At 42.8% G+C, this 25,936-nt stretch overlaps 1 protein-coding gene across 1 annotated transcript in view; it reads right to left on the bottom strand.

The window, feature by feature from the left end:
• Positions 1–25,936, bottom strand: part of dicer1 (dicer 1, ribonuclease type III) — a 143,639-nt gene that overhangs the window by 88,156 nt on the left and 29,547 nt on the right. The window contains exons 2-4 of the mRNA XM_059960942.1: positions 19,800–19,860; positions 15,934–16,032; positions 4,058–4,241 (exon numbers count right to left, since the gene is read on the bottom strand). Of these exons, the coding sequence (XP_059816925.1) occupies positions 4,058–4,171 (114 nt within the window). The 5' untranslated portion in view covers positions 4,172–4,241; positions 15,934–16,032; positions 19,800–19,860. The remainder of the gene's footprint in view (positions 1–4,057; positions 4,242–15,933; positions 16,033–19,799; positions 19,861–25,936) is intronic.

The raw sequence follows: 25,936 nt of genomic DNA, 5'->3' as shown, positions 1-25,936 counted from the left end.
CTAAGCAAGTGGTAGAAGTTGGGTAGTTGATGAGGAACAGACCAAGAATGAGAAAGGTAAGAACAATTAAAGGTTGTAGAACATATTGATACTAATGAAATTGTGCAGCAATCAATCAACATGAGGTACTGTGTAAAAAGAGCAACCTTTTTAATCAGGTCGCAATCATGATTTAAAAGGCAGCTTTGCAGCAGTTTCTCCAAGTCGTGCTGTGACTAATCAACGAGTGATTCCTTAGAAAGGGTGAATAAAAATAGTGCAAATGCAAGTGAAGTGACCATTCTTTTGAATGTGCCAGTTTTTAGCTCATCAGGTTTGGGCAAGGTAAAGTATTGGGTTTCTCTGTTTTTGTTCTTGTTTGTTCTTTCCTTGTCTGTTAGGGTAGAGTAATGTAGTGAGAATGGCTCCATGGGCAGTGCTTTATAGTATAAGTGGGATGTGGGAAGCTTGGAAAAACTCCAATTTTCCAGATTAACACATCTGCATCAGGTACATCGAGCTGCAGCTCAACCTTGACTCGTACAGGAGAATGAGGTGGTGACAGACAGGAGATACAGGGAGGTAATCACTCCTAGGTTGCAGGAGACATACAACTGGGTGACTGTTGGAGAAGGACAGGAAATGCACAGCCAATGAAGAGTACTCCTGTGGCTGTTCCCCTCAGTAAGTACACAACTTTAGGTACTGTTGAGGGGGGATGAACTAGTGGGGGACAGGCCATGGTGAATGGGTCTCTGACAGAGTCTGGTGCTGTGGTTGAGAAGAGAAGTGAAGAGGACTGCAGTATTGATAGGAGATTACATAGTCAGAGGAACAGAGATAAGATTCTGTGGGTTGATAGATAGATAGACAAGGTGAGGTGTTCCTAAAGAGGAATTTTAGGGAGCTAGGTAGGAAGTTGAAAAAACAGGCCCTCAGGGTAGTAATCTCTGAATTGCTTCCTATGCCATGCACCGCTGAGGGTAAGAGTAGGATGATTTAGCTTAGGATGAGGAACTGTTGCAGGGGACAGGGGTTCAATTTCTAGATCATTGGAATTTCTTATAGGCAAAGTACGACCTGTGCAAAAGGGATGGATCCAATATCCTTACGGGCAAGCTTGCTAGAGTTATTCAGGACAGAATTTCTAAAAATTTCTAAGAGATGGCTTTTTAGAGCAGCTTATGGTTGAGCCCACTAAGAGATCAGCTATTCTAGACTGTGTGTCATGCAATGAACCAGAATTGATTAGAGAGCTTAAGGTAAAAGAACCCTTAGGGAAAGTGATCTTATATGATTAAATTCACCCTGAAATTTGAGAAGCGAATGTCAGATGTATCAGTATTACAGTGGAGTAAAGGGAATTAAAGAGGCCCGAGAGAGGAGTTGGGCAAAACTAATTGGAAGAGAGCTCTGGAAGGGATGACAGCAGAACAGCAATGGCTAGAATTTCTGGAAGCAACTTGGAAGGATCAGGATATATACATTCCAAAGTGGGAGAATTATTCTAAAGGAAAGATGACACAGCCATAGCTATCAAGAGAAGTCAAGGTCAATATAAAAGCCAAAGAGACGGCGTATAATAGAGTAGAAATTATAGACAATAGGTGCAGGAGTAGGCCCTTCGGCCCTTCTAGCCAGCACTGCCATTCACTGTGATCATGACTGATCACACATAATCAGTACCCCATTCCTGCACTCTCCCCATATCCCTTGACCCCGCTATCTGTAAGAGCTCTATCTAACACTCTCTTGAATGCATCCAGAGACTTGGCCTCCACTGCCTTCTGGGGCAGAACATTACACATATCCACCACTCTCTGGGTGAAAAAGTTTTTCCGCATCTCTGTTCTAAATGGCCTACCCCTTATTCTTAAACTGTGGCCTCTAGTTCTGGACTCACCCATCAGTGGGAACATGCTTCCTGCCTCCAGCGTGTCCAATCCCTTAATAATCTTATATGTTTCAATCAGATCCCCTCTCATCCTTCTAAATTCCAGTGTATACAAGCCCAGTCGTTCCAATCTTTCAACATATGACAGTCCCGCCATTCCGGGAATTAACCTTGTGAACCTATGCTGCACTCCCTCAATAGCAAGAATGTCCTTCCTTAAATTTGGAGACCAAAACTGAACACAATACTCCAGGTGGCGTCTCACCAGGGCCCTGCAGAAGGACCTCTTTACTCCTATACTCAATTCCTCGTTATAAAAGCCAGCATGCCATTAGCTTTCTTCACTGCCTGCATGCTTGCTTTCACTGACTGATGTACAAGAACACCTAGATCTCGTTGTACTTCCCCTTTTCCTAACTTGACTCCATTTAGATCGTAATCTGCCTTCCTGTTCTTGCCACCAAAGTGGATAACCTCACATTTATCCACATTAAACTGCATCTGCCATACATTTGCCCACTCACCTAACCTGTCCAAGTCACCCTGCATTCTCATAACATCCTCCTGACATTTCACACTGCCACCCAGCTTTGTGTCATTGGCAAATTTGCTGATGTTACTTTTAATCCCTTCATCTAAATCATTAATGTATATTGTAAACAGCTGCGGTCCCAGCACTGAACCTTGCGGTACCCCACTGGTCACAGCCTTTCCAAAATTTTGCCATTCCAAAAGGGACTCATTAATCGCTACTCTTTGTTTCCTGTCAGCCAGCCAATTTTCAATCCATGTCAGTACTCTGCCTCCAATACCATGTGCCCTAATTTTGCCCACTAATCTCCTATGTGGGACTTTATCAAAAGCTTTCTGGAAGTCCAGGTACACTACATCCACTGGCTCTCCCTTGTCCATTTTCATAGTTACATCCTCAAAAAACTCCAGAAGATTAGTCAAGCATGATTTTCCCTTCATAAATCCACGCTGACTTGGACTGATCCTTCTACTGTTATCCAAATGTGTCATAATTTCCTCTTTTATAATTGACTCCAGCATCTTTCCCACCACTGACATCAGGCTAACCAGTCTTTAATTCCCTGTTTTCTCTCTCCCTCCTTTCTTGAAAAGTGGGACAACATTAGCCACCCTCAAATCAGCAGGAACTGTTCCTGAATCTATAGAACATTGGAAAATGATTACCAATGCATCCACGATTTCCAGAGCCACTTCTTTAAGTACCCTAGGATGCAGACCATCAAGTCCTGGGGACTTATCAGCCTTCAGACTCAACAGTCTATCCAACACCGTTTCTTGCCTAATATAAATTTCCTTCAGTTCATCCTTTACCCTAGTTCCTTTGGCCACTATTACATCTTATTATTGGGAATTATTAGGAAGTTAGAAGATTGGGAAGCTTTTAAAAAAGTAACAAAAAAGTCAACTAAAAAACCATTAAGGAAGAGATGAAATATACATGTAAGCCAGCCAATAACATTAAAGAGGATATCAAAAGTGTCTTCAGATTTTTGCAACATTCATTGACTTGGGGTCTTGGACTACTATTTTTAAAAATTTTTGGGTAACTATTTTACTGCGCTTGTTATCTCACTTGTGCTTTGAGCTGTGTGTGACTGTTGGTTCTGTGTTGCATCATGGCCCCACAGTAACAATATTTCATGATTTTTTTGAATGAAGATTAAACTTGAACTATGAACTGTGATTTAAAAAAAACAAAAAGATGGCTAGAATCTGGAACACATTTCCAGTTGAAGTGTTGGGGGAGAGAGTGTAAATGATGTTGGATACAACAATTTAGTATTGAGACAAGCTCTTGAATTACCATGTCATGGAAGCTATGGGCCAAGTGCCAGAAAATGAGATTAGTACAGATGGGTGCTTAATGATCAAGGTGAGTTGATGTGCTGTACACTCTGTCTTTGAATTTCCCACTGGCTTTGGTGGGATGCAAACTGGTCTCCAGGTCAAAGGTGAAGGATTCTGGCTAACAGAAGCAGATTCTTTATCCACAATACGAATGGATGAAGAATGAGGGAATAAGGGGAAAAAAGTCTATATTTTAACACATGGCGCTAGGTTCTGAGTTAAAAAGCCTTTGAAAGTCCAAAGATAATTTTAATGTTTTCCCCATTCCATTTTGTTTCATTTAACTTTTTCATTAACACATACCTGATATTTTCTTGGTGTAAAAATGTTATCGTGAATAGCTTCCTGTTGCCACGGCAGTCCAAAAAAAGGGCCCATAGGTGATGAAGCAGGTGTCATGAGCTGTAGTCCTGCCATGCTTAGATATCACAATGCAGGTCCTCTCATACATCCAGTGTTTCTGTCATTTCATGTGTTCCAGCAAAGCCTGTGAGGTAACCATCCAGAACAATGAATGTACCATAGCCAAAGTAAACTCCTTTGTAATCACAAACCACAAAATACCAAAGTAAACTTCAAAATTAACAAGTACCACTTTATTCTGTCCTAACTGCATAATAAATAAAAATAAAGAAAAAGGACATTCATCAATGCTAATCATAAACATAAATTCTGTGGATGCTAGAAATCCAGAGTAACACACAACAATGGAGGAACTCAGCAGGTCAGGCAGCATCCATGAACAGGAATAAATAGTCGATATTTTGAGCCAAAAATATGAGCCTTTTATGGGTAAATGGTATTGGTACATATATAAAGTCAGCATGAATGTGATGGGACACATTGCTTGTTTTTATGCTGCACAATTCTATTACTGTGATAATACTATGGCAGGTGAAAAAAATTAAATCTACAAAAAGATATAGTTCTGAGAAACCAAGCTTCCACGGCTCTCAAACACTAAAGATTAATAGCTCTCTGAATGGAGAAATTTAATCTCCATCCTAAATGGTCAATCTTTTATTTTGTTTTAACTATGTCAGCTTAAAGAAACATTCCCGTATCTACTCTATTAAGCCATTAGGATTTTGTATGGTTCAATAAGATTGCCTATCATTCATCAGCATGGTTCTAGGTTTGCCTTAACTTAGAGACAGCACAAAAATACAGACCAAATCAATTCTTATGAAGCAGTGGTCCTTTGAGGAAAGATTAAGTAGACTGAACTTTTATTCTCTTGAATTTGGAATGAGAAGGGATCATATTGAAATATCAAGATTCTGTGACCACTGGATATAGTAGATATTTGCCCTGGAGGGGAAATCTAAGGGCATGGTCTTCAGATAAAAAGACACGAATTTAAGACTGAGTTGAAAAGTTTATTTTCTCAATCTTTGGAATTCTCTACCCCAGAGAGTTGCTGATGCTAACTTGTTAAACACAAGGTTGGAAGACAGATTTTTGAACACAGTTGAAAGATTACAGGAATCAGGCAGGAAAGTGGAAAAGAAGCCAATCAGATCAGCCAGAATCATGTTGAACAGCTGAATAGACACCAGGGACCAGATGAACATTCCTCCTTATTTCTGTGTTCCTATGCAATTTCCAGATAAAGGCTTCGGGGTCCAAGTGACAACATGAATTCCAGCTCTTTTTCAACTTTTCCATGTTTTTAAAAAATACTTTAGAAAATAAACTCTTCAGCTCAGTTTTAAGTTTGTGTCTTTTTATCTGGCGACCATGCCCCTAGATTTCACCTCCAGGGCAAACATCTACTATATCCAGCAGTCACAGAATATTAATATGATCCCTTCTTGTTCCAAATTCAAGAGAATAAAAGTTCAGCTTACTTAATCTTTCCTCAAAGGACCACCACTTCATAATTGAATTGGTCAGTATTTATTGGTCAGTACTTGGAATTTAGAAAGGATGAGAGGGGATCTTATTGAAACATAAGATTATTAAGGGACTGGACACGCTAGAGGCAGGAAACATGTTCCTGATGTTGGGGGAATCCAGAACCAGAAGCCACAGTTTAAGAATAAGGGGTAGGCCATTTAGAATGGAGTTGAGGAAAAACTTTTTCACCCAGAGAGTTGTGGATCTGTGGAATACTCTGCTTCAGAAGGCAGCGGAGGCCAATTCTCTGGATGCTTTCAAGAAAGAGTTAGATAGAGCTCTTAAAGAAAGCGGAGTCAAGGGATATGGGGAGAAGGCAGGAACGGGGTACTCACTGTGGATGATCAGCCATGATCAAAGTGAATGGTGGTGCTGGCTCGAAGGGCCGAAAGGCCTACTCCTGCACCTACTGTCTATTTTTGTGCTGTCTCTAAACTAAGGCAAATCAAGAGCCAGGCTGATGAATGATAGTCAATCTCATTGAACCATACAAAACCCTTATGGCTTAACAGAGGTAGATACAGGGATACTGTTTCTTTAGGCTGAAATGTTCAGACCCAAATAAAATATTGACCATTTAGGACAGAGATGAAATATCTCCACCCAGAGAGGAATTTATCTTTGGTACCTGAGAGCTGTGGAGGCTTGGTTGCTGAGAATATTCAAGGCTGAGATTGAAAGGTCTTTAGATATCCAAGAAAATTTCTTTCCAGACATGCAAATAATTACTTTTGTGATACTTCAAATAACTGATACTTTTCCACCTGAAGTTATCAATCTGTCAATTAAAATAACACTTCCAATTCAATTAGTGAAAAAAACTGTCCAAATCTGTTAAGTAGTTCTGTTATCATTGATGGTATTTTAGATAATTTTTGAGAAATTTCAGAACACCACAGGATGATCAGGATCATCAAGAATATTCCTTTTTCAAAATTTAAGAATTACTTTTCATGAAATTGAAAATCCTTCCCAGAGTTATACCTTCAACTATTTCAGGAATCACAAGGGATCAGGTACAGGTGGAATATGACTTGCATCAAATATAGAATGAAACGTTTGTTAGGATTGTTCTGTTCCTTGTAAAATTCCTGCTAAAACTCAAATGCCACCATCTATTTTAAATCATTTACAAGCAGCCCGACTTAGACATCCAGCCCTTCAAGCCTGACATTCACAGCTGATCTTCTACCTCAGTGCCCTTTTCTAGCACTAGCCTCTTGACGATTAATTTCCTGAAATATATATTCAACTTTTTTGACAAACACAGCTACCAAGGGTCCAGAAATCACCAGGGTAGCAAATTTCAAATGTCCCATCCTCTTGAGATGAAGAGCAGTCCACTAACCTGTATTCTCAAACTGTGCCCCAGACCTAAATTCCTTTGTCAAAAGAAACATTCTTCCTGCCCATCAAGCTCTTTGGAAGTTTCAAGGAGATGGTCTTTCACTTCTTGAAACTGTACAAAATACTTGCAAAGTCAAATGTCTCCTTGTTCTGCAAAAATATCATCCTTGCTATTAGCCTGCTTAAATCACTATTCTATTTCCTCTGCGGTGAATATGTCATTTGTAAGGTAATTATGCTCAATACTCCAGGTATAGTCACACCAAAGCCCTATACAATTACAACACAATGTCTTTACTCCTATAGATCAAACCATTATAAACAGTAAAAGCCAACATACCATTAGCTCTTCTAACCACTTGCTGTACCTGTCTGTTGGTCTTCTATAGAGCACCCACATGTCCCTTTGAAATCAATTACTACACAATTTCTCTTTACTTAAATATCCTGTTTTCTGTTGTATGCACCAAAATGGATAATCTTGCATTTTTCAACATTATATTCCTTCTGCTAAATTCTTATCTCACGCAGGATCCCCTTGAAGCCTTATCCATATTCTCAAACCATCTGCAAACAAGAGAAAATCTGCAGATGCTGGAAATTCAAGCAACACACACAAAATGCTGGAGAAACTCGGGAATGGTGAAAGGTCTTGGCCTGAAATGTCAACTATTTACTCTTTTCCATAGATGCTGCCTGCCTGCTGTTTCTCTAGCATTGTGTCTCAAACCACCTGTTTAGTCCTGCATACATACTGGTAGACCATTATGTTTTATCTCATCAGCGGAAGTATTGATAAAAGACATGGGAGCAGAATTAGGCCATTCAGACTATCAAGTCTTCTCCACCATTCCTCATGGCTGATTTATTATCCCTCTCAAACCCGTTCTCCATCCTTCTCTCCATAACCTTGACACCCTGACTAAACAAGAACACATCAACCTGTTTTAAAAAGACTCAATGACTTGGTTTCCACAACCGCTTGTGGCAATGCATTCCATAGATTCACTACCTTATGGGTAAAGAAATTCCTCAGCTGTCCTAAATGGACGTTCCTCTATTCTGAGGCTGTTTTCTGGTCCTAGACTCACCACTATACCAAACATCCTCCCTACATCCACTCTACCAGATCTTTCAATATTCAATAGGTTTTGATGAGATCACCCCTTATTCTTCTAAATTCCAGCGACAGGCCTGGAGCCAAACATGCCTCATACACTAACTCTCATTTCCAGAATCATTCTTATGAACCTCCCCTTGACCCTCTCCAATGCCAGCACATCTTTTCTTAGAAAAGGGCCCCAAAACGGCACACAAAACTCCAAGTGCAATCTGACCAATGCTTTATAAAGCCTTACATCACTTCCTTGCTCTTACATTCTAGTTCTCTCAAAATGAATGCTAACATTGCATTTGCCTTCCTTACCACCGACTCAACCTGCAAGTTAACCTTTAGGGAATCTTGCACAAGAACGCCTAAGTCCCTTTGCACCTCTAATTTTTTAATTTTCTCATTTAGAAATCAGTCTATGCCTTTATTTCATCTACTAAACTGCATATCCATACACCACCCTATACCATATTCTATCTGTCACTTCTTTGCCCATTCTCCATAACCATCAAAGACCTTCTTTCTGCAGACTCCCTGCTTCCTCAACACTACTTGCCCCTCCAACTATCTTTGTGTCATCCAGAGTCACAAAGCCATCAATTCTGTCATCTAATCAGACATACAATGTGGAAAGAAAAGCAGTCCCAAAACCGACTTCACAGAACACCACTAGTCACCTGCAGCCAACCAGAAAAGGCTCCCTTTATTCCCATTATGCTTCCTGCCAGTCAGCCAACTTTCTATGCTTGTGTATTTCCAGTAATACCATGGGCTCTTGTCATACGTACTCATGTGTGGCACCTTGTCAAAAGCCTTCTGAATACCCAAATAAACAATACCCACTGACTTTCCTTTGAATTCGTTGATGAGGAAATAACAGGCATGATAGACAAAGTTTTGTCAGGCAAGATTTCCCCTTTAAAAAATATAGAGCATGACTAGTTGGAGACCAAACCTTTTCTACAAATCACTTTCCTGAGAAGGACACTTCTACAATGCTTTCTGTCCAATATCTCTATCAATGTCAGTATATTATCATTACTTCCACCTGCCCCAACCAATTTCTGTGCATGCCCTTGCAAAAATTCAAATATACCAGTTCAATTGTTTTTTCCTTATTTAGTTTATTAGTCATATCCTCAAAGAATTGCAGCAGCACTAATCTAACCATGTACAGACAACTAAAGAGATTAACCTTGAACATGGGGAAAAGGATAGAGAAGATTGCATGCTAAGGTAGCATAAATTACAAAGATTACAAAGTACTTATTTTGGACCTTAAATGTTTAGTTGGGTAATGGACCAAAAGACACAGAGCAAAGGCAGGAAAATTAAGTTTAAGTATATAATCAAATACAGAACATGTGATACTACAGTGCTCTCCACTCAATCCAGATTTCCTTGTTATGGACCCTGTCATCTTGCAAGTACAGGAGGAACAGTATTTATCCCCAGATTGTAACTGACCCTGAAACTATTAAACCTCCAAGAGCACCACAACTTTGGAGATTCCATTATCTGGAGAGCTATGCTGGCTGGAGTCAGGGCCTCGTGCTCTTGGCAGGGCCACCCATTCCAAGCAGGTCAAAGGGCAGAGGCCAGACTAAATGGTCTACTGATCCTCCAGGTTTGGGGGTTCAGCTCAGGACTAACAACCCAGACTGGCTAAACAAAACTGTTACAGAAACAGCAATGAAGAACCCTTCTACATCTGTGTGCTATGGTATTGTAGCGGTGTGCTACATGCAGCGCTAAAATTACGATGCGGAGTCAGTAACTGCAGTCGAAGGAAAAACTTTATTCGAAATCCTCAGCCTCACTTTTAAGCCTCCCTCGACCTGCCCCCCGTGGTGCAGAGGCTCCAAAACTCTGTGCTCGCAAACCCCCGTAGACTAGCTCCCTTAGCCGGAAAGCTGGCTAATTGTGAGCCGGTTCGGATGTGCCAGGAAATGGGTCGCCACATAACCCCCCCCCCAGAACCGGCGATACACCCCTCAATGTCCACAGTCTGGGCCGGAACCTGCTTGGGAGGTCGGCCTCTGCGCCGAGGTGCCGGAAACTCAACCGGTTGTGCCAGGTCCACATGGGCCGGTTTGAGTCGGTCCACCGTGAAAACCTCCTCTTCCCCCCCAACGTCCAGCACGAACGTGGACCCATTGTTCCGGAGCACCATAAACGGCCCCTCGTATGGCCTCTGCAGCGGTGGCCGAAGCCCGCCCCTTCGTACAAACACAAACTTATAGTTCTGCAGGTCTTTGGGTACGCAGGTCGGGTTCCGCCCATGCTGTGAAGTGGGTATGGGGGCCAGGTTACCGAGCTTCTCGCGTAGTCTGCCCAGGACTGCTGCGGGATCTTCCTCTTGCCCCTGTGGTGCTGGTAGGAACTCCCCGGGGACGACCAGGGGCGCGCCGTATACCAACTCGGCCGACGAGGCATGCAGGTCGTCTTTGGGTGCTGTGCGGATGCCGAGTAGGACCCAGGGAAGCTCGTCCGCCCAGTTGGCTCCTCGCAGGAGGGCCATGAGGGCCGACTTCAGGTGACAGTGGAAACGCTCCACTAGCCCGTACGACTGTGGGTGATAGGCAGTTGTGTGGTGCAGCTGAGACCCCAAAAGGCTGGCCATAGCTGACCACAGGCTGGAGATGAACTGGGTGCCTCTGTCGGAGGTAATGTGGGCCGGTACACCAAAGCGAGATATCCAGGTGGTGATCAGGGCTCGGGCGCAAGATTCGGAGGTGGTGTCGGTGAGCGGGACCGCCTCTGGCCATCTTGTGAACCGGTCCACGATAGTCAGGAGGTGCCCACGATATCCACATGAATGTGGTCGAAACGCCGGTGGGCGGGATGGAACTGCTGCAGTGGGGCTTTGGTGTGCTGCTGCACCTTGGCCGTCTGGCAGTGCATGCACGTTTTGGCCCATTCACTGACCTGTTTGCGGAGTCCGTGCCAAACGAACCTGCTGGAAACCATCCGGACAGTCGTCCGGATGGAGGGATGCGCCAAGTTATGAATGGAGTTGAAAACATGGCGCCGCCAGGCTGTCGGGACAACGGGATGGGGCTGGCCGGTGGCGACGTCACAGAGTAGGGTCCTCTCAGCCGGGCCTACGGGGAGGTCCTGGAGCTGCAAACCGGACACTGTGGTTCTGTAACTCGGAATCTCCTCATCTGCCTGCTGTGCCTCTGCCAGTGCCTCAAAGTCTACCCCTTGGGAAAGGGCATGAACGGTAGGGCGAGAGAGCGCATCCGCCACGACACTGTCCTTACCCCAGACGTGCCGGACATCCGTCGTGTATTCAGAGATGTAGGACAGGTGGCGTTGCTGGCGGGACGACCAGGGGTCGGACGCTTTCATAAATGCAAAGGTAAGCGGCTTGTGGTCCGTGAACGCGGTGAAGGGCCGACCTTCTAGGAAGTACCTGAAATGCCGGATTGCCAGGTAGAGCGCCAACAGTTCCCGGTCGAAAGCACTGTACTTGAGCTCGGGTGGCTGCAGGTGTTTGCTGAAAAACGCCAGGGGTTGCCAGCGACCTGCGATGAGTTGCTCCAGCACCCCACCGACTGCCGTGTTAGATGCGTCCACTGTGAGGGCGGTAGGGGCGTCCATTCTGGGATGTACTAGCATTGCGGCGTTCGCCAAAGCTCCCTTCATTTGAACGAAAGCGGCGGCGGACTCCTCGTCCCAGGTAATGTCCTTGCTCGGACCCGACATCAGGGCGAACAGGGGGCGCATGATCCGGGCAGCTGAAGGGAGGAAGCGGTGGTAGAAATTGACCATACCTACGAATTCCTGAAGGCCTTTGATCGTGGTGGGTCGGGGGAAGTGGCGGACCGCATCTACCTTAGCGGGCAGAGGGGTTGCCCCGTCTTCAGTAATCCTGTGGCCCAGGAAGTCAATGGTATCGAGTCCGAACTGGCACTTGGCGGGGTTGATTGTAAGACCTTACTCACTCAGTCGGGCGCAGAGTTGACGGAGGTGGGACAGATGCTCCTGACGACTGCTACTGGCTATGAGGATGTCGTCCAAATAGATGAACGCGAAGTCCAGGTCCCGTTCCACCGCGTCCATTAACCGCTGGAACGTCTGTGCGGCATTCTTCAGGCCGAATGGCATGCGGAGGAACTCGAAAAGGCCAAACGGGGTGATGAGAGCCGTTTTGGGGACGTCGTCAGGGTGCATCGGGATTTGATGGTACCCTCGGACGAGGTCTACCTTGGAGAAGATCCGTGCGCCGTGCAGGTTTGCTGCAAAGTCCTGAATGTGCGGCACAGGGTAGCGGTCCGGTGTGGTAGCCTCGTTTAGCCTGCGGTAGTCGCCGCACGGTCTCCAGCCTCCTGTCGCTTTGGGCACCATGTGCAGGGGGGAGGCCCATGGGCTGTCGGACCGCCGGATGATCCCCAATTCCTCCATCCTCTGGAACTCCTCCTTCACCAGTTGGAGCTTGTCCGGGGGAAGCCGCCGAGCGCGGGCGTGGAGGGGTGATCCCTGGGTCGGGATGTGGTGCTGTACGCTGTATCGGGGCATGGCCGCTGTGAACTGCGGTGCCAGAACCGATGGGAAATCCGCCAGGACCCTGGTGAAGTCGTTGTCGGTCAGCGTGATGGAGCCGAGGTGAGGGGCTGGCAACTGGGCTGCACCCAGGGAGAACATCTGAAAGGTCTCGGCGTGTACCAGTCTCTTCCTGTGCAGGTCGACCAGTAGGCTGTGAGCCCGCAAAAAATCTGCACCCAGAAGCAGTTGGGCTACGGCGGCCAGTGTAAAGTCCCACGTGAACTGGCTGAAGCCGAACTGTAGCTGCACCTGTCGGGTGCCATAGGTCCTTACTGTGCTGCCGTTCACGGCCCTCAGGGGGGGCCCCGGTGCCCTGCTGCGGGTGTCGTAACTCGTCGGAGGTAAAAAGCTGATCTCAGCACCAGTGTCGACCAAAAACCGGCGTCCCGATCTTCTGTCCCACACATACAGGAGGCTATCCCGATGGCCAGCTGCCGTAGCCATCAGCGGCGGCTGGCCCTGGCGTTTCCCGGGAACTCGCAGGGCGGGCGACAACGGCGGGCTTCTGCACCCCACCGCTGGTGGTAGAAGCACCAGTGTTCATTGGGCCGGGGGTTGGCGGGCTCTGCAGCCGGGCCTGGACTGGTTTGCTGCTGGGAGATCCTTGCGATGGACGCCCCGCCCACCTTTTTGGCGTTCCACAGCAAGTCCGCCCGGGCTGCCACCTTCCGGGGGGTCACTGAAATCTGCGTCGGACAGCAGCAGGCGTATGTCCTCGGGCAGCTGCTCCAGGAATGCCTGCTCAAACATGAGGCAGGGTGTGTGTCCGTCGGCCAGAGACAACATCTCATTCATTAAAGCCGAAGGAGGTCTGTCGCCCAAGCCATCCAGGTGCAGTAAACGGGCAGCCCGCTCGCGCCATGAGAGTCCAAAAGTCCTGAGGAGCAGGGCTTTGAATTCCGTGTAACTGCCGTCTGCCGGGGGCGACTGTACGAACTCCGCAACCTGGTCCTGGTCGAGGGAGCTTACCACGTAGTAGTAGCGGGTGTCTTCTGAGGTGATCTGGCGAACGTGGAATTGGGCTTCGGCTTGCTAGAACCATAGGTTCGGTTGCTGTGTCCAGAAACCCGGCAGTTTCAACGAAACCGCATGAACAGAGGCGGCGTCGGTCATTTCTGGTCCAAAAATCGTTTGGACCGTCGGGGTCACCAATTGTAGCGGTGTGCTACATGCAGCGCTAAAATTACGACACGGAGTCGGTAACTGCAGTCGAAGGAAAAACTTTATTCGAAATCCTCAGCCTCACTTTTAAGCCTCCCTCAACCTGCCCCCCATGGCGCAGAGGCTCCAAAACTCTGTGCTCGCAAACCCCCGTAGGCTATCTCCCTTAGCCAGAAAGCTGGCTAATTGTGAGCCAGTTCGGATGTGCCAGGAAATGGGTCGCCACAGTATTTTGGAGTCTCTACATAGGACTTGAATGATTGACCGCAGTGAAAACGGAGAGGAAGCTACTGGCACTATGAATGAAGCCCTGAACACTGTCAAGACCAAGACCAAAATTGTTGACAGAGATGGAAGACCTTCATTGCTGCCCTAAATGCCAGTGGAGTCATGGGCAGTAAGAAACTGAGTAAGAATTTATTTACAGGAGAGGTCAACTTTACCAAACCCAATACACAAAACTGGCTTAAAATTAATAACAATATTCAAAATAAATAACTAATTCTAACTTTTATCATACTAATATAACTCCTTCTCATCATAGCCTGTGTCAAACAAATCACAGCATAATTAAGGGTACAAAATAATAATAATTCATTCCCTTCATTTAAGCAGTAAAAACTGGCAACATTAGCGGTTTTCTTTCATATTCATTGCCAGTACAGAATTCGAAATAATGTAACAGGAGCACGTCCCAAATGGAGTTTGACTGGCAAGTTATAAATTCTGTGCTTTAATTTTCACGGGCTTCTGCTACACACAAGAATCACATCTTCAACCATCTATGGTCTAAGGTCAACTAAACTACTAATCATTTCTCACTCTCCAAAGATACTCCCTGACCAGGTTCTGCAGATTTCACTTCAGATTGCTAAAGTGTGCAGTTTCTTTACTGCTCTTTAATACCAGCAAAGGTGACTTAATTGCTCTACAACACAAATACTGATGGCATAGAGAAACTAAATGCACTGATTATCTCCAGAACTCCAGAAATTCTGGAACTGCCACAATGTAACCCCACCAGTTATGAAAAGATGGCGAACTACAAAACAGTTAGCCTGACAATAGTAGCGCTGAAAAATCATAGAATCCTTATTAATTAGTAACTGTGCACATATTTCACAAGTCTACTGGATTTTAACATGGATATGGAATGACTAATGATAAGTTGGTTTTGAATTTTCAGATAGCTGATAATGTACCACAGAAAAAGTTATTAAACAAAACTACAGCACATGAGACTGTGGGCAATGTATTGATGTGAGAATGAGGATTTGTTTGGATAGAAAACAGTAGGAATAAACCAGCCATGTTCAGACTGCAGACAGTAACTAATGGGATGCCAAATGGATTGCTGCTCAAGGTCCCACCCATTTTCAGTTTACATTAATGACTAGGAGCAGGGGTTCAGATCTTCACCCAAGCCCTTTGACGGTGTAAAGCCAGTAGCAATCTGACTAATGAGAAGAGTGAAGGGAGGATTCTGGGGATGGGCCAGATGAATGGACAATGTATGACAGAGTCACATTAACAAGGGCACAGCAGGCAGTTGGGAAGACAAAATGAAGTTGCTCTTTATTGCATAGAGGATTTGACTACAAGAAACAAAACCACAATTATCGAAGTTTTAAAAGAGATTGGAGGTGTGGCCTCCTATTTGAAAGGAGAATATACTTGTGATGGGTAGAGTGCAGCGAAAATTTATCAGGAGCGATGGAATAGAGGATAAATTGCCTTGAGAGATTAAAGCAAAACTCTTTCATTTCTAAATTCTTAAATTCTTAAATTTAAGAAAACTTCTAAACTCTTAATTTTTTTTTAATATAAAGCTGGGATGCATGAAACCAGGGCTAATCTCAAAGTAGGGGTTTAGTCATTCATAATTTAACCAGGAAGTATCTTGGTCTATTTCTTATGTCAATTTTCACTTTTCTTGAGTGGATGAATAAATTCAGCTCAAAAGTCAGGTTCAGAAATGCCTAATGGCCTAGTTTATTAATGGTATTCTTTTACAATCTAAACCAAATAATCGCCAATGTTAAATCATTTAATAACTTCAGTATTACAACTCTGATCCATTAAAACAATTCAGTTTTAATAGTCTACTTACAGTTTCACAGATGACTACATTTGCTCTGTTTGTATAAAACGTTAGCATCATGAGATCCGTATCCCTTATGTAATCACATCATTCCTCAACCTTTAATTCCTGGTTTGATGTAAGAAGAGAAAAGGTAAGATAGAGATGGAAAGAACAAAAGAAAGTTATTAACTATAAACACTGCACTTTGTAATAAACAAAGTAAGCCTACCTAGCAATTTTCTGAGAAGATTTAACAAATCTAAAATGATAATAAAAATCTAAGTTTAATAATTGTTTTTTCTCCCCTCTTTAAATACAGTGCTTGAAGGGTAAATTTTCTCCCAGCTTACCAGTAAATCTTCAAGTGGTAATATGCATTGATGGGGACAGACACGAATGATCCAAAAGTGATTTCAAAACACAGTATTTTTGATCTGAATAATGCACGGTTAGTCATTCCAAGTCACTCAGTTATTTAAGCCTATTGCAGTTATTTAAGCTTATTGCAGTTAAGTAGGTATTAATTGCTCATCTAGAACCTTGTACTAATCGCACATCCTTGCTTTTCAGGAATGTACATACAGTATCAATTCTGCAGCTTAGCAGTCAGCACATCGCTTTACAATGGCAATGAACCGGGTTCATTTCCTGTTGCTGCCTGTAAGGTGTTTGTACGTTCTCCCCCGAAACTGCATTTGTTTCTTCTGGGTTCTCATTTTCCTCCCATATTCCAAAGACATATGGGTTAGTACGTTAACTAGTCATGTGGGTGTAACAGGATGGTGCAGGCATGTTGGGCCAGAAGGGCCTGTCCTGTATCTCTAAATAAAAATAATAAATTCTAGCAATCAAGCAAAAACATAATCACCTCCTTTTTATTGTGTTAACTTGGGCATCAACATGCCAACCATTAGAATTAATCTTTCACTATTAACCTTCTGCAAACATTTATTGTAATCCATAATCTTTTCCCATGTGAAAGAGACTCAATTTTTAAAGCCTTTCTTAGCAATTGCCACTCATTCCTGGCATGTAAATGGTGAATCTTTGTTGTATCCTCACTTAATTTTAATGTTTCCCCATGATATTCAGAAATGTACGTATAGATTCAGAAACCCTTCTCGGCCCGAAACATCGACAGCGCTTCTCCCTATCTGCCTGGCCTGCAGTGTTCCACCAGCATTTTGTGTGTGTTGTTATTGGTTATCAAAGATGTGATAACAGCACACTTGGAAAGAGGTGAAATCCTCGGACAAAGTCAGCATGGATTTGTGAAAGGAAAATCATGTCTGACGACTCTTATAGAATTTTTTTGAAGATGTAACTAGTAGAGTGGATGGGGAGAGCCAGTGGATATGGTATATTTAGAGTTTCAAAAGGCTTTTGACAAGATCCCACACAGAGATCAGTGTGCAAACTTAAAGCACATGGTATTGGGGGTATGGTATTGATGTGGATAGAGAATTGGTTGGCAGACAGGAAGCAAAGCGTGGGAGTAAACGGGACCTTTTCAGAATGGCAGGCAGTGACTAGTGGGGTACCGCAAGGCTCAGTGCTGGGACCCCAGTTGTTTATAATATATACTAATGATTTAGACGAGGGAGTTAAATGCAGCATCTCCAAGTTTGCAGATGACACGAAGCTTTGGGGCGGTGTTAGCTGTGAGGAGGCTGCTAAAAGGATGCAGGGTGACTTGGATAGGTTAGGTAAGTGGGCAAATTCATGGCAGATGCAACTTAATGTGGATAAATGTGAGGTTATCCACTTTGGTTGTAAGAACAGTAAAACAGATTATCTGAACGGTGGCCAATTAGGAAAAGGGGAGATGCAACGAGACCTGGGTGTCATTGAAGGTGGGCATGCAGGTATAGCAGGTGGTGAAAAAGGCAAATGGTATGCTGGCATTCATAGCAAAAGGATTTGAGTACAGGAGCAGGGAGGTTCTTCTGCAGTTGTACAAGGCCTTGGTGAGACCACACCTAGAATATTATGTGCAGTTTTGGTCCCCTAATCTGAGGAAAGACACTCTTGCCATAGAGGGAGACAGAGAAGGTTCACCAGATTGATGCTTGGGATGGCAGGACTTTCATATGAAGAAAGACCGGATCGACTAGGCTTATACTCACTGGAATTTAGAAGATTGAGGGGGGGGGGGGGGGGAATCTTATTGAAACGTATAAAATTCTAAAGGGATTGGACAGGCTAGATGCAGGGAGATTGTTTCCGATGTTGGCGAAGTCCAGAATGAGGGGTCACAGTTTAAGGATAATGGGGAAGCCTTTTAGGACCAAGATGAGGAAAAACTTCTTCACACAGAGAGTGGTGAATCTGTGGAATTCTCTGCCACAGGAAACAGTTGAGGTCGGTTCATTGGCTATATTTAAGAGGAAGTTAGATATGGCCCTTGTGGCTAAAGGGATCAGGGATATGGAGTGAAAGCAGGTACAGGGTTGAGTTGGATGATCAGCCATGATCATACTGAATGGTGGTGCATGCTCGAAGGGCTGAATGGCCTACTCCTGCATCTATTTTATATGTTTCTATGCCTTATGTATTTGTCACTTTGCCTTTTCTACTTTTGTACTCCACATTTGAAAATAAAACAGAATCCTACTCTGCTTTCAAAGACTTTCCAGCATGCAATCAGCTCCTCAGATCCATTGCCTTGAAATTGGATCGTGTAGTACAGTTTATATGTACTATGTACTACATTAATGAAAAATAAAGGGGAAAATGTGAAATTACTGCAGATTGTGCGGTTTGATATTTTTCCTCCAGGTCCTAAGTTTAATACATTAATGTACTGGGAAATATTCTTGTTGAATTTATGTATTGTACTGTACATGTGCTGCAAAACAACAAATTTCATGACACATGTCAGTGATTAAAAAAAAACACAATTCTGATTCTATTAACCAATGGTCTTCAAAATCTTGCAGAAACCATTTTTTGGAAATTTCTAAGTTTATCATTATTATTGTGTTCAATTATGTCTCTTAATGTTTTTAAACCAGCATTAACTTAAAACACTTCAACAAAAGAGTTGAGGACTTGCTCATACCAAAATGAGGGATAGTGACTATTCAGAATCAGATTTATTATCACCAGCAAATGTCATGAAATTTGCTATACATGATAAGTGTAGAAAAATACAATTACAATATATATAGAAGTTGAAATAAGTAACAGAAATTTTTTAAAAAGTTGAGGTAATTCTCTTGGGTTCAAAGTCTATTTAGAAATTGGATAGCAGAGGGAAAGCTGTTCCAGAATCACTCAGTTGTGTACCTTCAGATGTCTGTACATCCCTCCCAACGTGAACAATGAGGTGGGTATGTCCTGGGTGGTGAGGGTCCTTAATGATGATGCCACTTTCAAGGCACTGTTCCTTGAAGATGTCTTGGATACTATACTATGAATACTGTACTTCTCTTGGAATTCTTGAACTTTGGCTAAGAAATCAATGACTCCACAGCTACCTGTTATTCTAACTCAAGGTTTAGGAAGAGAAGTTTTTTCCTTGGACCCATCAACTATGTACAGAAAAAAATACACATCTCAGATATTTCATTTCAGAGAGTACACTGTCTAGTGTTACACTTACACATAGTAACACATCAGTACTAAAATTTGATGAGACACCTTCAAAACTCTGCAATACAATTCTCTTCATAATTTTAAATTACTCCATTGGCGACAGACCCAATCTCAGGACTTTAAATTTTTAATGATAAGCTTAAGTGTTCTATCTAGACAAAATACTGGTTGAGAATTCAATGCAATTTTGGGTGATTTACATTGCTCCAAAATTTCAGACCAAACATTATTAAAATGCTGATGACAAAAAAAAATGCAGTTGAAGAGACACATGCTGTCTTTAGCTATTGACATACCTTGAACATTGATGCTTTGCTGGTTTGAGTCCAAGGTTGAGCTTCTTTGAGCAGAAATAGCCTGAGGAAGAAAAGTACTCAATTATGTAGTGCTCCCACTGACAGGCTGCCTCCTGGATTCCAGATATTGATGGTTGTTCTATAGAACATGTACAACAGGCTTAACAAACCAGTTATCACACTTGTTTGTTTGGACAAGAGAAGGCTTTAGATGCCACGATTACGTCAACAAAAACTCAGCTCAGTTCATTGGTAGCAAGCTTGTGTCAGACAGAAAGCTAAGGGCTCTAAATCCACACCAGGACTCGAGCACTTATCAACTCTGACACTTTGGAGTAATGCAAGTGCCTTTCTGCCAAGAAACTGAACTAAGACTTTATCTACTTCATAACATAATCAAAAGACCACAGTTTATCCAAATTCTCTCCTCTGACAATACTGACAAGATATCAGCATCAATGCTGCATTGGATGACATAACCAAAAATTTTCCATACTTGGTCACGGTTAAGTCCTTTTCGAAATGCCAACAGTAGGGGAAAAAATGCTATGTGAAATTACTGTTTTGAAAAGCTGACATTAAATGATAACTTTCTGAACCTGTTCTACAAGAATCTGATTTACAGCCTAGTGATGCTTTAAACATTTGAGCCTAAAAGAATATAGTACAGATTAGCAGATAACTGAAATAAAGAGTCAATAGCAACGCTTTATTCGGAAAGTATTAATACCATTGTGTGTTATCTGATGAATAACAAGTTTTAAAGACAAGAGTCCATTTAGCTTTTAAAATGCTGTCTGGCACAAAAAAAAATCCATGTGCATATAACAAGCAATATAGAAAGGTTTTCAGTCATACACTTGGATAGAAATAAACTGTAACAAAAGCATTTTGTTTAAATGGTTATACTGAAACACCTCCTAGGAATTTACTACTCCTATTTCTACCCTGATTCGTTGAATCTTCATTTCAACTTTATTCAAACTACTTGAAATGTTTAAACTTGAATTAGCTCATTAGCCTTTTCTAACATCCTCTCTGATGCTGGCAGTGGAGGGGGTAAATTCTGATTCACATAGCTTAAGCTATGGACGAATTTGATTTGAGACACTCAACCATGGCAGCCTCTGGTGCGTTTCCCACACAAACAGTAAACTCACGATGACCCCAAGACAGCATGACCCCTCAAGCATATTCATCTTCTGTCTTTCATATCAGCACTGTGTCCAAATAACTGCAAATGTAAAGCACTCAGGAACCAAGCTTCAGAACTGCTTGTTTATCTAGTAAACATGATGTACTACTTTCTTTCTCTTCATTTGGACAACATAATAAAAATGTAATTTAACTGGAAAAGGGTATCTCCAAATAACGATATAGAGCCATGAGCACTACTAAATTGCAATGCTGTAGAAAGAACTTTTTAAGAAAGCAAAACATTGATTATATTGGGAAAGAAGTAGAAGTAGAGAAAATAAATGGGAAGAAACTGGCTCAAGTGAAAATCAATTAAAAATGCTGATGCTGGAAATCTAAAACAAAACAGAAAATGCTGGAAATAAGATGTACATAAGAGTGGAAAAGGCCACTCTGCCCATCAAATCTGCTCCACCATGGCTGATTTATTATCACTCTCAACTCGATTCTCCTGCCTTTTCCCCATAGCCTTTGAAGCCTTGACTAACCAAGAGCTTATTAACCTATTGTTTAAGTATACACTATAACTTGGCCTTCACAGCTGTCAATGGCAATGAATTGCAGATTCACCACCCTCTGGCTAAAGAATTTCCTTCCCCTTTATTCTAACTGGATGCCCCTCTATTCTGAGAATGTGTCCTCTAGTCCTAGACTCCCCCACTAAAGGAAACATCTTCTTCACATTCACTCTGTCTAAGCCTTCCAATATTTGATAGGATTCAATGAGATCACCACTCATTCTTCTAAACACCAGCGAGTACAGGCCCACATCCAAACTCTCCTCATATTAACTCTTTCATTCCCATAATAATTCTCCTGAACCTCTTCTGGACCCATTCCAATGCCACACATTTTTCTTAATACTCAAACTTTTCAAATATCCAGGAGATCAGAACACATCTGTGACAAGAGAAACAGTTGACATTTCTGACGTGAGATCCTCCAGGAGCTAGTTCATATTTTGAACTAGATTGAAAACTAATGCCCATCTGTTTATACCACCACAAGGCGGAAGATGAGAAGTGGTGACACAAGCAACTGAGGCTAGAAAGTTCCAAAGCACAAGTCATGCTCAGCAAGAGCAAACAGGAAGAACGTCAATTTACCTAGCAACTTTATGTAACAAAACATCACTTCTTTTTAACATTTCTTAAAAGCCAAACACAAGGTATCATTTGGATAGATAACAAACATTTGAAGAATGTAATAGATAATAAGAAACACCTTAAAGGGTTGAGGGCTAAGGGAGAAGATTCCATAGCTAAGAGTGAAGGCATCTACAAAGCTGTCAGCTTATAGTAAAGTGCCCACCTACAAGTTTAAGTTGAGCTATCATTCAACCATACACAAATATAGCCAAATGAAACAGCATTCTTCCAGAGCCAACGGTGTAAAACACATTACCTACAGCACACAGCACAATGCCCAAAGCATAAATAGCACAGGTACAATTTCAGAAAAAAAAAGTCACTAAGAGGAAAAATAATAATACAGACTGGTGCCAGAACAGGCAACGTTTTGTAATATGTACTAAAGCCAGATTTGAATGCACTCCGATACTTCCATAAGAGTACATTTGCATTGACAGTACCTGCAGCTTGGGTCTCACGTAAAAGGGCAACTTCAATGCAACCTTGGCATGTTTGCTCAATCTTAGTTGAGAAGTACTTTTTACTTGCCTTTCTGTATTGGTGTTAGCATAATGTTTGTAAAAGCAAGTGTTAATATCTGTAAACCTATTTAAAAGAACTTCATCATGGACTGCAGTGTGTATGAATAACGTATCTTATCCATTCAAAGAAAATCAGTTCTTCCTATGTTTCTACAGAAAATATACCTGGCTCTAAATTTATAGTTTGGCCAAAGGTCTGCTACTCTTCCCTATAAGTTATTCACAGAGGAGTTTTAAAAAGTAGTGAGGAAAGATTCAAAACAATAGCAATTAATCAACCTACCTCACTTGGAGGAAGGTAGGGAAAGGCCACAATTACATGCAACTTTGGCAGCACCACAAGCACTTCAGCTCAGAACGAAAAATGTGAAAAGCTGTCTGACGTGTAATTTTTGTTCCATCGCCACATTCCTTTCTGCTTATAATTAAGACTGCCCAATTCAGTTATTTTAGCTCGCAGAAAAATAACACAATGCTTCCCAGAAGAGGTGGCAATGGACAAAAATCAATCAAAAGTACCACTGTAGATCTCAATATGAAAGATAACGTCTAGCCAGACAAGCCACATCACATACTTTGTCAAGTTCAGAGAGAGAACAGTTAGCGTAACCCATATTAGCATGTAAATGGCGCGCAGCACCTACTGGAACAAAGGAGTTCGCCTGTACACGGCCATCTCTCACATTGTGAAGGCCAAAGGCAGCTGCAGCTTCCTGTGTTGATGCCAAACAATGGAGCACAATGAATAGTTACTGCAGCAATGAACGTGACCTTTACAATTTTGTTGTAAATTCCGGCACCGACAGTCAAGCAGCGAAGGGCAAAAAAAATTATCTGTGAAATGAATTTGTTTTAGGATCAAACTACTCACCACAGATAATATGGATGCAGAGAATGTGCTTCACCCCTGGAGTTTAGGAATCCAAGGTAAAAAAAATTAATGCCGACATCATAATTTGCGCGTCTGCCTTAGCTACCTCTGCTCCCTGTTTTAAGGCTGTCAAGAATCTGGATTAAAATCTCAAACGCAAACTTGCATAAAACAAAAGCATGAATCTGAAGAATGCTGTAAGCAGAAGAAAATTAGAACAATAAAGTGGGTGAAAATAAAAGCTACAGAAGACAGCTGCTCTCTCTAAAGAAACAAATATGGCGGTAGACTACCCCCTCCCCACCCCTCCACCCATCAGTGACTTTGACAGTGCTCAACAAATTCCCACCTTACAATTCAAAGCATACACTTCTCAGAAATGTGCCGCTAATTAGCTGCAAGCTTCTGCAATCGTGAGCCACAATAACTCCTTTGATATCTTTAGACAGTAACGCAGGATCATGCAGAACATTCACACAAGCAGCGAGTCCTCAAGGGTAGCTGCATCAACGCAACAGTCGCAGTACATGAAACATATCAACATCCTGCTGCTTAATTAAAAGACTAATCGCCCACATGAAAAATATCCGAGAATTAATTGCATCAGATTAAACAGTACAGAAGTAGTTCAATAGTAGTAGAAAGGCTGTAGAACACACATTCATTCACCTATTCCCAGCTTTTCAAGAATTACAAATGGCGTCCAATCTCAGTTACAGTTGAAATATAGGGAATTGTTTAAAGCATGTGGGCACAACCTCTGAACCCTCAGGGTGAAATTCATCCTTCTTGCAATAAAGAACACTGCACTTAGCATAAACCACCCCATTAGATCCAGCAATAACTGACTTAGTTGGATTGTAGCATGTTGTAATCTTAATATAGCTCCTCTAGTGTAAGACTGGAAATGACACATTTCACTTTTGGAACATACTGGATCATATTGAGAGATTTAGTAAAGTAGATCTGGATCTTTAATTATATACACATACCTTGCTGGTCTATAATAGGAAGCTAAGTCTAGAATCTATTCAAGGAACAACATATATAGTAAAGCCCACAAATAAAAAACACACACAAGGACTTCAAGTTCTGAAATTCATTTTTAACTAGAGCAGTCACAACTGAATATAGTAATAGAATTCATCACAAAATCACCACAATCACAGGATGTTGGGGAACAAAGTGAAAAGAATTTTCATCAAGCTCCTACCCAATTTCTCCAAACCCCATTCTACGAAACTAAAACAAAGGCATTTACTTTTTTTAAAACTACACTGATTGTTTTGGAAAAAGGATTCAGTTTCACTTTGGAACTCCACAATGTCAGAAGAGACCTACAAGGAAGAAATCAGGACAAAACAAAATACAAACAGCCTCAGTGTATGTGTGTCCACAGTAGGGACCATTTGCTTGACAACACACACAATGCTGGAGGAACTCAGCAGGCCAACATCTATGGAAAAGAATATAGTCAACGCTTCAGGCTGAGACCCGACTGGAGATAAAAAGATGAGGAGTCAACAAGAAGCTGAGGGGAGGAAGAAACACAAGGTGATAGGTGATGCAGGGTCGGAGAAGGGGGTATATGATAGAGGACAAAAGGCCACAGAAGGAAGAAAAGGAGGAGGAGCACCAGAGGGAGGTGATGATGTAGGAAATAAGGTGAGAGATAGGAATTGGGAATGGTACAGTGGGGAAGGGGGTAGCCCATTACCAGAAGTTCAAGATATCGATGTTCATGCCATCAGGATAGAGGCTACCCAGATGGAAGACAAGGTATTGCTCGTCCAACCTGAGTCTGGCCTCATTGCGACAATAGATGCAGCCATGGACTGACATATCAGAATAGGAATGGAACTAAAATGGATGGCCACAGGGAGATCCCGCCTTTTCTGGTGGATGGAGTGTAGGTGTTTGACTAAGCGGTCTTGCAATCTACATCAGGTACCAATGATATATGGAAGGCCACATAGGGAGCACTGGACATAGTAGATGACCCCAAAAGACTCACAGGTGAAGTGTTGCCTCATCTGGAGGGACTTTTTGGGGTCCTGAATGGTAGTGAGGGAGGTGGTGCAGGGGGCAAGTGTAGCACTTGTTCTGTTTGCAAGGATGAGTGCCAGGAGGGAGATCAATGGGGAGGGACAAATGGAGAAGGGAGCAGGGAGCAATCCTTGCAGAAAGCATAAAGGTGTGGGGAGGGGGGGGAGAGAAGAAGAGAGGGAAAGGTCCGCTTGGTGATGGGATACTGTTGGAGGTGGAAGAAGTTAATGAGAATTATGTGCTGGACACAGAGGCCGTGTGGTAGGGAGAAGAGGAACCCTACCCCTGGTGAGGTGGCAGGAAGATGGAAGTGAGGCCAGACGTGCATGATATGGTAGAGATGTGGTTGAG

The sequence above is a fragment of the Hypanus sabinus genome, chromosome 2, assembly GCF_030144855.1.
Source record: "Hypanus sabinus isolate sHypSab1 chromosome 2, sHypSab1.hap1, whole genome shotgun sequence".
Lineage (NCBI taxonomy): Eukaryota > Metazoa > Chordata > Chondrichthyes > Myliobatiformes > Dasyatidae > Hypanus > Hypanus sabinus.
This window is presented reverse-complemented; position numbering and strand designations above follow the sequence as displayed.